General features: G+C 37.6%; 2 protein-coding genes across 2 annotated transcripts; both read right to left on the reverse strand.

Annotated features, from left to right (window-relative positions):
• Positions 1-282: 282 nt before the first annotated feature.
• LOC121793969 (major allergen Pru ar 1-like) lies at positions 283-906 on the reverse strand. The gene has a single exon (XM_042191987.1). It carries the CDS (start codon positions 866-868, stop codon positions 392-394), a length of 477 nt encoding a protein of 158 aa, XP_042047921.1. The 5' UTR covers positions 869-906; the 3' UTR covers positions 283-391.
• A 2,125-nt stretch (positions 907-3,031) lies between these two features.
• On the reverse strand, positions 3,032-3,723 carry LOC121793946 (major allergen Pru ar 1-like). Its single transcript, XM_042191967.1, has one exon. It carries the CDS (start codon positions 3,662-3,664, stop codon positions 3,188-3,190), a length of 477 nt encoding a protein of 158 aa, XP_042047901.1. The 5' UTR covers positions 3,665-3,723; the 3' UTR covers positions 3,032-3,187.
• Positions 3,724-12,398: the final 8,675 nt, after the last annotated feature.

Below are 12,398 nucleotides of genomic sequence, written 5' to 3' on the forward strand. Positions count from 1 at the left end.
GTCTTTGTGGTGTAGTGGTAGAATTGTTGGTAAGTTGATCTAGAGATCTTGAGTTTGACCTCTATCAACCTCCAAATTGTAAAATAAAATTTTGAAAACCATTTAAACTGATTTCTAGTTTCCGGTCTGACCGGCCGGTTCTGGCAGTTCACGGTGGTCTGATATACTAACTGGTTTGTAGTGCGAATCAGACCGGACTGCATACCGGTTCGCGATCTGACCGGCCGAACCGGCAGGTTGATATTTGGTCTTAGTTATGCAATAAAAAATATGGTCCAAATCCCTTTGGGGAAAACAATGATAATACATATTAATTGGAAAACTCAAAGTGGAAAAAAAAACAAGAAATTACACAAACAAACATGCATAGTATTCAATATTGTAGTAGCTTTTAGGCGTCTGGATTGGCATGGAGGTAAGCCTCAATGGCCTTGAACATAGCACTGGCCGACTCTTTCCCTTCCTTGATCTTCTCCTCACTAATCACAGCATCACCCTTTGTGTTGTAGACGCTTCTTTTCTTACAAATGCTTCCTCCATCTTCAGTCGGGACGATCTTCACATGATAAGTAATGGATTCAATAGCTTCTCCAAGAACATCGCCCTCAACTATGCTGTAACTGTGGGTCAAGTTCTCCTTGTCGATGGCATCCACGCGGTGCTTCACGCTCTTGTACTGACTCCCTTCGCCAAAATGAATAAGCTTGATGGTCCCAACGCCGCCATCCCCTTCCAAGACCTCGACGTTATTGATTGCCTGAGGCATGATCTTGGGGACGAGGGTGTCGACATCAAGCACCACGGCCTTAAAAATCTTTGCGGCCGAGATGGAGGATGGGATCTCGGTATCGTAAGTGATGGCACCCATGATTAGTTTGAAGTAAAATGAGAAAAAAAGGGGGGGCTTATATAATGTGTAATGGTTGTAAATATGGCTTAATTAGATGGGAGAATGAGAATTGCCTATTTATAGCATATAATCGAAGGTTCTCATTTTTAATTGTGTGGGAAGCCAGCCCAATTCGTCAACTCTTCACATGCTAACAATAAAGTTCCATAGTATTTTATTAGTTACCACCACCACCGACTATATATATATATATTTTTTTGTATTTGGTGCAGATTCCCTACATTAGAAATTATACAACTTGTCTATATGTGCAATAGGAACTTTCTCCGTTTGTATATTGATGCGTGAAATTCGTATATAACTTACTAAATGTGTGAAGGGCAGGCATGACTTCATTATGTGTCAAATTCCTCATACAACGATTACTAGTCAACTTCATCTAGAATTTCATCAACTTTATTGTTTTAAACGATTCATTTCATCCAATTGCGTTTGTTATCATAGTTTTTAGGCCCATATATCAACTTTTTAAAATTATTTTCAATGTTTTCGACCCGTCTTTTCCCTACTTTGTTTCAAAATTTAATATATACTTCTTCCGTCAGCTTATAATTACAGAATATGGAAACGACATGAGTTTTAATGCGAAATTGATAAAAGAAAAATACAGATATAAAGAAAAAATTACTACTAAAAATAAAAGTAAACTAATTTTAGGAGACAGACCAAAATAGCAAAAATAGATTATTTTTTGGAAATATAGAGAGTATGTAGTTTCTACTCCGTACGACATATTGTCATCTATTTTACTTTTACTTTTACTTTTAGTTTTTAACTTTTTTTACTTGTTCATTTACTTTTTTTCAAACAATATCTAGTTCTTTAAATTACTAATTCGATTGAATTTACAAGGGAAAGAAATTTTTTTATGAAGTTTGGTTAAATTCTAGCCCTATCCCGCAATTTTCAAAGTTGGTCAATTATATCATAACTTTGATATTTTTCCCATTTGTCCCATAGCAAAAAAGTTTCATCATGTTACATTTCTAAATTTATCAACGCAATGTGTATATATAAAAATTAATGACATAATTGACTAATTTTATCCAATGAAGTCGTTTAAATAGCCGAATGTTTTGTTCACGTGATATTTTTCGTTTTCCAAAAGCATACATAATTTCCCCCAAATCATTGACTATGAGACAATTACGAAAAATGTCAATGTTATGATATAATTGACGAATTTTTAAAATTATGTAATCGACTAGAGTTTGAGCAAACTTCATGGTTTTTTTTGGCATTTACCCAATTTACAACCACTCCATGTGTTGACGTTTATCACTACGAGAGATACTTTCTCTTCTGCAAGAATTATAATCAGGTCCTTCAATTGTTACCAAGTTGCAATCATGCCCCTCGAAGTTGGAAAAATTCAAATCACACCTTTAAGCTTTGAAAATTTTCAATTATAATTTTATACAAGCAATACTTATGGAGTGGGTGAAACTAGGTATAGTACTATAGTTGGTGGATTATTGATTCTGAGGTAGCTAATAGCATCTCATTTGGACCTCTAATTCACTTAAGTCTCTAAACCTCGACAATCCAATGTTCACACTGCCAATAGTGAATTAGCCATTGTTTATGGAGAAGGTTTTGTTACAACTACCTCATCCTTAAGAGTCAATAACTACTTATATATGTTCTCTTACTGTCTCACAAATTACTCTCTATCAGCCATCTTACTAAACAGTTGAAATATACGATTGTACCTTACACCTTGTTTCCCTAATTTAGTGCAATCTCAACCTATTCATAATGCATTTGAAATGTGTTTTTTCGAAAAAAGTTATAGACAGAAGTTTAAACCCAATGACATTATGACAAATTCTATATTTTACCTAGTCTAATGTTTGAGGTCTGCACCCATTCTTGGTGGCCAAAATTTCAAGTACTTTGTCATTTTTTGTTGATGATATTAATCACATTTTTTGTTTGTGATATGTATAGATATTATTATTTGCTATACATATCTTAATTTACATTACCTAGATATTCTATATTCCACATTAATTTTCCATTTCATCATCTTTTTGCTTCTTTGTGCTGCTCATATGTTGTGAAACAGTTCAATAAGTAGCTAGAATTGTAGAAATAACGCTAGTTGGTTGGGAACTCGACATAGGTTTGATAGAAAAAAAAAACTTTGATGAGAAGAATACAACAAAAATGCATGTTATTGGAAAATGCAAAGTCGAAGAAATAAGAAACAAAATCACACAAAACAACGGTACTTTTCATGCATGCATGGCTCATGGGTGTGTATAACTGGAGGTTTTAGGCATCAGGATTGACAAGGAGGTAAGCCTCAATGGCCTTGAACATAGCCATGGCCTTCTCTTTTCCTTCCTTGATCTTCTCCTCACTAATCTCAGCATCACCCTTTGTGTTGTAGATGCTCCTGTTCTTGCAAATGCTTCCTCCATCTTCAGTCGGGACGATCTTCACATGATAAGTAACGGATTCAATAACTCCTCCAAGAACATCACCATCGATTATACTGTAAGTGTGGGTCAAGTTCTCCTTGTCGATCGCATCCACACGGTGCTTCACGCTCTTGTACTGACTCCCTTCGCCAAAATGGATAAGCTTGATGGTCCCAACGCCACCATCCCCTTCCAAGATCTCGACGTTCTTGATTGCCTGAGGCATGATCTTGGGGACGAGGGTGTCAACATCGAGCACCACGGCCTTAAAAATCTTTGCGGCCGAGATGGAGGATGGGATCTCAATATCGTAAGTGATGGCACCCATGATTAGATGAAGTAAAATGAGAAGAGGAAGTTACAAGTAGGAGGATATGTGTAATGGTTGTAAATGTGGCTTAGTGAGATGGGAAAATGAGAGAATATGAACACCTTATTTATAGCATATCTTAATTGTGTGGGCTTGTGTGTGTAACCAAGTAGTTGAATAAAAAAGTCTACTCTTTCTTTTTGGTCGAGAGTGTGAAACTAGTGCGCATGGCATTCCTATATTGACGAGTCATCGCATTGTTGCCAATGAATTTCATATTTGTTTCTTTAATTTCAATTTTTTGGAGCGATCTATTGTGATGTTGCAATTTATTATTGTTTGGTACAGATTCCATACATTACGGGGTGTTCGGTTGGTAAGATTAAATCTCATGATTAAATATGTATCATGTTTGGTTCATAAGATTAAATCCTTCAACTTAATCTTAGATGGATAGTCTCATGATAATTAGTCATAACCTCCCTCTTCCAACTAAAATAATCTCACAACTTAATCCTAGATAGATAGTCTCATGATATTAGTCATGGCAACCGAACGCCACCTACGTTGTGTATGCTAAGAACGTTAACGATTTTAAGCAAGTTTATAGGTGATGGCTTGCAACTCTCCTCATTCCACGAATCTAAATCTCAGATCTCTTAATCAGTCGCCCTTACTCAAATTTTGAATATTCTGTGACTAATAGACTAATCACACGTTAAATCTAGGAAGCGGTATAATATCACAGTGATAGAGAGCGAAGGATGATTCAAAATTCTCCAAATGAAGGGGCGAAATATATGATGCTAACTATTGTGATTTAATTTTCATTTCTCTAATTATTACTACACCTTCTGTCTTTGAATAGGAATCTCATTTAACTATTTAAGTTTATTTGTGAATAAAAGCCTCGATTCATTTTACTATAAATGGTAATAGTGGATTTCACTAACTTATACTACCACTCACATTTTATATAAAATTAAATATATATATATATATAGGGATGTATTCATTTCCTTTTCCTATATTTCCTCATTTTTCCTTCTTAATATCAGCCATTAGATTAGAGAAATGGACGGTCAAGATCAACATTGGGTAATTAATCCCGCGTTGCATTATTTGTCCTATTTTGTGCATTATGAGGGTACAATAGTAATCTAATAATGGCTGGAAACCGCTACGAATAATGCACCACATGGTCACGAGTAATGCATATAATTGCCTATATAATGCACAATATGTGAACTGCAATGCATACGAACAAGATGTGCTGTGTTATGATGTTTGACACATGTTTCTTGTTTCCCCTAAGGGTTTAATAAGCTTAGGGGCTAGGGTATAGTACGTAGACATGTATGTAATCTTCACATGGTAACGAGTAATGGATATAATTGACTATATAATGCACAATTTGTGAACTGCAATGCATACGAACAAGATGTGCTGTGTTATGATGTTTGACACACGTTTCTTGTTTCCCCTAAGGGTTTAATAAGCTTAGGGGCTAGGGTATAGTACGTACGCATTAATAACAAATTATAAAATGATACGAATAATTCACCAAATTGTCACGAGTAATGGATGTTATTAACTATATAATGCACAATATGTGAACTGCAATGCATACGAATAAGATGTACCATGTTATGATGTTTGACACACGTTTCTTGTTTCCCCTAAGGGTTTAATAAGCTTAGGGGCTAGGGTATAGTACGTAGACATTAATAAAAGCACGTATGTAATCTTCAATCCGTTGATTAACCCATATACACAATACCTCTAATAATGCATAATATACTGAGATAATGACAATTAACAGCTACATAATGCATTACCTAAACCAAATAATGCACATACGTATATTCCAATAACAACAATTTTTTAGTAATGTCTACGTACTATACCCTAGCCCCTAAGCTTATTAAACCCTTAGGGGAAACAAGAAACGTGTGTCAAACATCATAACATGGTACATCTTATTCGTATGCATTGCAGTTCACATATTGTGCATTATATAGTTAATAACATCCATTACTCGTGACAATTTGATGAATTATTCGTATCGTTTTATAATTTGTTATTAATGCGTACGTACTATACCCTAGCCCCTAAGCTTATTAAACCCTTAGGGGAAACAAGAAACGTGTGTCAAACATCATAACACAACACATCTTGTTCGTATGCATTGCAGTTCACAAATTGTGCATTATATAGTCAATTATATCCATTACTCGTTACCATGTGAAGATTACATACGTGTCTACGTACTATACCCTAGCCCCTATGCTTATTAAACCCTTAGGGGAAACAAGAAACGTGTGTCCAAACATCATAGCATGGTACATCTTATTCGTATGCATTGCAGTACACATATTGTGCATTATATAGTCAATTATATGCATTACGCGTGACCATGTGGTGCATTATTCGCAGATACCAAAATGTGGCAGTTACTTTTCCGTCAAATGTCAATAATAACCCTGTAATGCATACAACCACCTTCTATAATGCAACACGGAACCAGTTTTATAGAATGAATCTGATCCGTTGATGCCTTAGATCTAACGCGTAATATTAAGAAGGAAAAAGGATCTAAGATGTGAAAAGGAGAATAACGCTCCCCTATATATATATATATATATAAAAGTGAAATCATATTCTATTAATTTTTTTCAACTCACTTTTTAACATTTCTTAAAATTCATACCGAAAATAAATAAGACTTCTAATTGCATGCGGATACTAATAGGATTAGTTAGGTATCAAATGAGGTATGGAATGGGTCTTTCTAATAGATTTCTAACTTGATTTAATTAATTCTAAATTGATCAATGGCTATTAGGATATTAATTAGTGCCATCATACCTACTTACTCGTCCAAATCTAGAGTATCGAAATTTGGACTCATTTTCAAAGTTAATTATTTCTTTATGTTTAAGATATCCAATACGCAATTGGTATATCAAGTTTGTTGCTAGCTCAATTTAATTTATTTCTTTTTCAGTAGTGCTAGAGTTCTGAATGAAGTATTGATTGTTGGTAATGGTAATAAATTATAGACTAAAGGTCAATTTTGATCCGAAATATATTGTCGAAATATGAATTTGATCCAAAATATTTAATTTTTGAAAAACAGGTTTATAACAAATGAAATTCATATCGATCCGATCATTTATTGACGGTGCCGTCAATTTTCGATTGTCAACAGTCAATTAGTGTTTTGTTGACTGGATTAGGGCTAATTATTATCTAATTATTTTGTTAAAAAATCAATATTTCTTATTTCAAATTTCATTAAAAAATCTGTCAAACACAAAGAACACCGACTTTTGGTCTCCACCAAATCAAACCAACTGATTTCTCTTCTCTCTCCTCTCTCGTCGTTCTCGACGACAAACCCTAAATCCGCTGTTCGATTCTGACCAAAATCGAGTAACTGTTGTTGGAGATGTTGGAACATACTCCCTCCGTCTACGAAAAATAGAGCACATTTGTCTTTTTTGGTTGTCCACGAAAAATTAAGCACATTTAAAAAAGGAAAGTTTTCAACAACTTCTTTCTTACTTTTCCCCTTCTCTCTTACTAATAATATGGACCCCACATTCCACTAACACTACTTCTCTCTTACTTTTTTCCCTTCTCTCTTACTAATAATATGGACCTCACATCTCACTAACACTACTTCTCTCTTACTTTTTTCCATTCTCTCTTACTTCACCAATTCCACATTAAAACATGCGTCATTCACAATGTGTCATATTTTTCGTGGACGGATGGAGTATATACTAAAAAGCATTTTTTTGAGTTTATTATAAATTTGATAAATTGCTTGTATATTGTAAACTCTCCTTTTATGAGAATGATAAATGTTTTCTTCATGCTGTGTATTTACTTTAATGGGCATTGACCGTCTTTAATTATATATTTAATTATATATAATTAAAACGATGGAAAGTAAAATCAGTCTAAGTCTTCTACATTAAAGGTTAGGTCGTGGAACAGGTCATTACAGTAGGTGACTCAGCCGGAACCTTGTAGAAGTAAAACTTTTTCACAACCTAGATAGGCTTTGGTTACCTATCGCGAAAGGTTGCAGTGTCCATCTGCAAGTTATTTTTACCTTGAGAATGACTAGTGACACTGGTGTGGTACATTGAAATGATCTAAAGTATAGACACGTCTTTATTGCTATCTACTGAAATACGATGTCTTGGAGATTTAATATTTCTTAATCATTGTAATAATATATGACATATGTTATTAATCATACAGTGCTTTGACTTATCAGTAGGTGCGAATTTTTCGCAACCCAATATTTCTGATATCTTTGGGTAGTAGTAATTAATAACTAGTACGGTGTCAGTTTTATTATTACATTTGTTGGGTCGTGATACCGCCGATCTCACACACGCACGAACGAGGAAATAAAGCACGCAAACGATATAACGTGGTTCGGTGATAATCCACCTACGTCCACGGAGAAGATGACCGGAATCTTATTGATGGAACTCTCAATACAAGAACTTCACACTCACAATCTATCACTCTAAGCAAACGCTAGCTAGTGCAAGAATTCTCTTCTTATTGTGTGTGTAATCTGTGTTCTGCGTCTCTCACTACTGAGCTCTATCGAGCTATTTATACAAGATGCAATCAAGAAATAAAATCCAACTAACTCTATTTCCCAAAGTTAGTTATAACCGCTGCTCGGCTAAAACCGAACTGCCATTCTTGGTTAGCAACCGAACTGCATTTCTCGGCTATCAACCGAACTGCCTTTCTCGGCTATCAACCGAACTGCCTTTCTCGGCTAGCTCAAAGCCGAGCTTTATTTCTTGATCTCTTCTCGGAGCTGCCGAGGCTCCACCACTCGATCACAACCGGACTCAAAACCGAGCTTCATTTCCGAGCTCAGAAGCCGAGCTCCAGTAGTTTGCATGGACACACTTTCACAAATCTCCACCTTGTCCTTGCAAAACTCCATCAATATCTGGATTCCCTTCTCAATCCTTGTTACAAGCTTCAACACTCCACAATCTCAACCAACTTCAAACAATGTTTGAATTTCGAAGTTGGCAGAGATTTTGTCAACATGTCTGATGCATTTTCTTCGGTAGGAACTTTCACCACATTGATCTTTCCACTTTGAATCTCATCTCTGATGAAGTGTCTCCTCACATCTATATGCTTCGACCTCTCATGGAACATTTGATGTTTTGCTAAACATATAGCCGAGTTGCTGTCACAGTTAATCTTCACTGCTCCCAGCTTCATTCCTAAATCTTCCAAGATTCCTTGCAACCATTTTCCTTCCTTTGCAGCCTCAGTCAGAGAAATATACTCAGCTTCGGTTGTGGACAGTGCAACCACAGACTGCAAATTTGATTTCCAGCTGATTGCTGTGCCATATAGTGTGAAGATGTAACCACTCTGAGACTTTCTGTTGTCTAAGTTAGCCGCATAATCCGAGTCACAGAATCCTTCTAGGACTTCCCTCTCCTCAGACCAAACTCCACCACCAAACTTCAAGCCAACCATGACAGACCCTTTCAGGTATTTCAGAATCCACTTTAGTGCTGCCCAGTGATCCCTACCTGGATCAGCCATATATCTGCTTGCAACGCTTATGGCATGAGCCACATCCGGCCTTGTACATATCATCAAGTACATCACACTTCCCACTATATTTGCATAGGGTATCCTGCTCATCTCTTCTCTATCTTCAGCTGTCTTTGGCATCTGTTCTTTACTGAGTTTGAAGCAGCTAGCCAATGGAGTGGATACTGACTTTTCACTCCTTACCTGGTATTTTTCTACCACCTTTCTGATATAATCAGCCTGAACCAATTTCAGTTCTTTCTTCTTTCTGTTCCTGACAATATCCATACCCAAGATTCTCTTGGCTTCCCCAAGATCTTTCATATCAAATCTCTGCTTCAACTCCTCCTTGACAGACAGCAGCTCACTCTTGCTTGATCCTGCCAGCAGAATATCATCCACATACAGCAGTAGATAGGCCAGTATTAGATTTCCACTTCTCTTGACATACACGCAGCTATCAAAACTGGATCTCTCAAATGCCATCAATTCCATCTGCTCATGAAACTTCTTGTTCCACTGCCGGCTGCTTTGCTTGAGCCCATATAGGCTTTTCTTTAACAAGCAAACTTTCTTTTCTTCTCCCGGCTTCTCAAAACCCTTAGGCTGCATCATATAGATCGTTTCCTCTAGATCTCCATGCAAAAATGCTGTCTTCACATCAAGTTGATGCAGCTCCCAGTTGAAATGAGCAGTCATGGCCAATAAGATCCGAATGGAAGTGTGCTTCACCACTGGAGAGAACACCTCTGTGTAGTCAATACCCTCTACTTGTGTGAATCCTCTAGCAACCAGCCTTGCCTTAAACCGTATGCTTTCAACTTCCCCCACCTCTACTTTCTTCTTAAACAGCCATTTGCAACTGATCAGCTTCTGAGTCCCTGGATCAGTCACCAAAATCCAAGTCCCATTTTTCAGCAAGGACTCTATTTCTTCTTCCATGGCCTTGATCCATTTCTGACTTTCCTTGCAACTCATGGCTTCTTCATAGGTTGAGGGTTCTGAAAACATGAGTACTTCTGCTACACATAGAGCAAAGAAGCTCATGTCATAATCTGAGAATCTGCTAGGTAGGCCTGCATTTCTTCTTGGATTTCTTCTGGCCCCTTGAGCTGCAGCAGCTTGCTGCACTGGTGACTCCTGCTCACCTGTGTTCTGAGTATGTTGAGAGCTAGTTGCTCCACCTTCTTCTTGATTTCCTGTGATCACAACATCCTCATCAGTGTCTGTTCCAGCAGATTCTCCACCAAACTCAAGGTTTTGCATTTCAGAGCTACTGCCACCACCAGAGGGCTTCCCATCATCTTTAAATGGCATCTCCTCTTCATTGAATGTCACATCTCTGCTCACAATGATATTTCTGCCTTCTCTATCCAAATTCCACAATCTGTATCCTTTTACCCCATCTTGGTATCCCAACAACACACATTTCTTTGCCCTTGGCTCCAATTTACTCTGCTTAATGTGTGCATAAGCAGCACACCCAAACACCTTCAAGGCTGAGTAATCACCTAGGCTTCCATACCATCTTTGATCTGGGGTCTCATTGGATATAGCAGATGATGGACACTTATTGATCAGATTAGCTGCAGTAGAGACAGCCTCTGCCCAGAATCTCTTTGGCATTCCAGAGTAGAATAGCATGCACCTCACCCTTTCTAGCAATGTCCTATTCATTCTTTCTGCCAGCCCGTTCTGTTGAGGATTTCTTGGCACGGTCCTATGCCTTCTTATCCCTTTCACCTTACAGAAACTATCAAACTCCGCAGACAGAAACTCCATGCCATTATCAGTCCTTAGATATTTAAGCACTGAGCCCTTTTCATTCTCATATCTAGCATGCCATTCTCTAAATTTTTCAAAAGCTTGGGACTTCTCTCTTAGAATGTAAATCCACACTTTTCTTGAGTAATCATCTATGATGGAGATGAAATACTTACCTCCACCTATGGATTCAGTTTGGGATGGCCCCCACAAGTCACTGTGGGCATACACAAATGGGGCTGATGAAGTGTGTTTCCCACCAGAAAATGGCAGCTTATTTGCCTTTCCTAGAATGCAAGATTCACATTTCTTTAGGCTGTCTGATGCACTTAACTTCATCACTCCTTGTTTAGCCAGCTCTCTTATGCCTTTCTCACCCACATGTCCAAGCCTGGCATGCCATAGATGCAGGTCTTCTGTCTGGGCAAGATTCACAGCATCAACCACGGTTTCACCCAGCAAATAGTATAGGCTGTTCTTTCTCTGGGCCTCCATCACAATTCTGGTGCCTTTTGTTACTGTGAGGATCCCATCACCAGAGTTGAATCTGCACCCTTTTGACTCTAGCATTCCAAGAGATATTAAATTTCTCTTGATTTGAGGAATGAATCTGACTTCTGTGAGAGTCTTCATACTCCCATCCTTCATCCTCAATCTGATGTTCCCAATGCCCTTGACATTGCACACTTGATCATTTCCTAGCATCACTGATCCTTCCCAAGCTGATAATTCTTGGAACCAAGATTTGTGTGAGCAAATGTGGAAGGAGCACCCTGAATCCATGATCCAGCATTCTTCAATCTTGGCCCCTGAGTGGATATTCAAAGCTTCATTATCTTCAACATCCTGAGCCAGATCAGCAGTCTCTATGTTCCCAGCCTTTTCTTGCTCTTGTTTCCTCTTCCAAGCAAAACAATGCTTCTTTAAATGGCCCGGTTTCTTACAGTAGTGACAGCTTCTCTTCTCCTTCCATACTCCACCTTCTTCCTTCTTCTGGAACTTCTTCTTGGAACCCCTTTTATTCTGATTATTTTTCACATGCAGACTCTCAGCTACTGGATCAGTTTGTTTGTTATTAGCCTTCTGCGATTCCTTCATCTTCAATGCAGAATGAATCTCTTCATAGGTGACCTTGGTTTCTCTTCCAAGAAGCACTGCATCCTTGAAGTGCTCATAACTTTTAGGCAGGGAATTGAGCAACATCAATGCCTTATCCTCATCTTTAATGACCTCATCGATATTCTCAAGATCATCTATGCATTTTCCAAACTCCTCGAGCTGTTCAGAAATGCTCTTCCCATCTGAAAACTTGAAAGCAAGAAGCCTTTGCTTCAAATGTAACCGGTTCGCCAGAGACTTGGTCATGTACAATGACTCAAGTTTCCCC

The sequence above is a fragment of the Salvia splendens genome, chromosome 3 (genome assembly GCF_004379255.2).
Source record: "Salvia splendens isolate huo1 chromosome 3, SspV2, whole genome shotgun sequence".
Lineage (NCBI taxonomy): Eukaryota > Viridiplantae > Streptophyta > Magnoliopsida > Lamiales > Lamiaceae > Salvia > Salvia splendens.

What these genes read in the sequence shown, in the direction of transcription:
- LOC121793969 (XM_042191987.1), bottom strand. Translation starts at nt 868, where the DNA reads ATGGGTGCCATCACTTACGATACCGAGATCCCATCCTCCATCTCGGCC.
- LOC121793946 (XM_042191967.1), bottom strand. Translation starts at nt 3,664, where the DNA reads ATGGGTGCCATCACTTACGATATTGAGATCCCATCCTCCATCTCGGCC.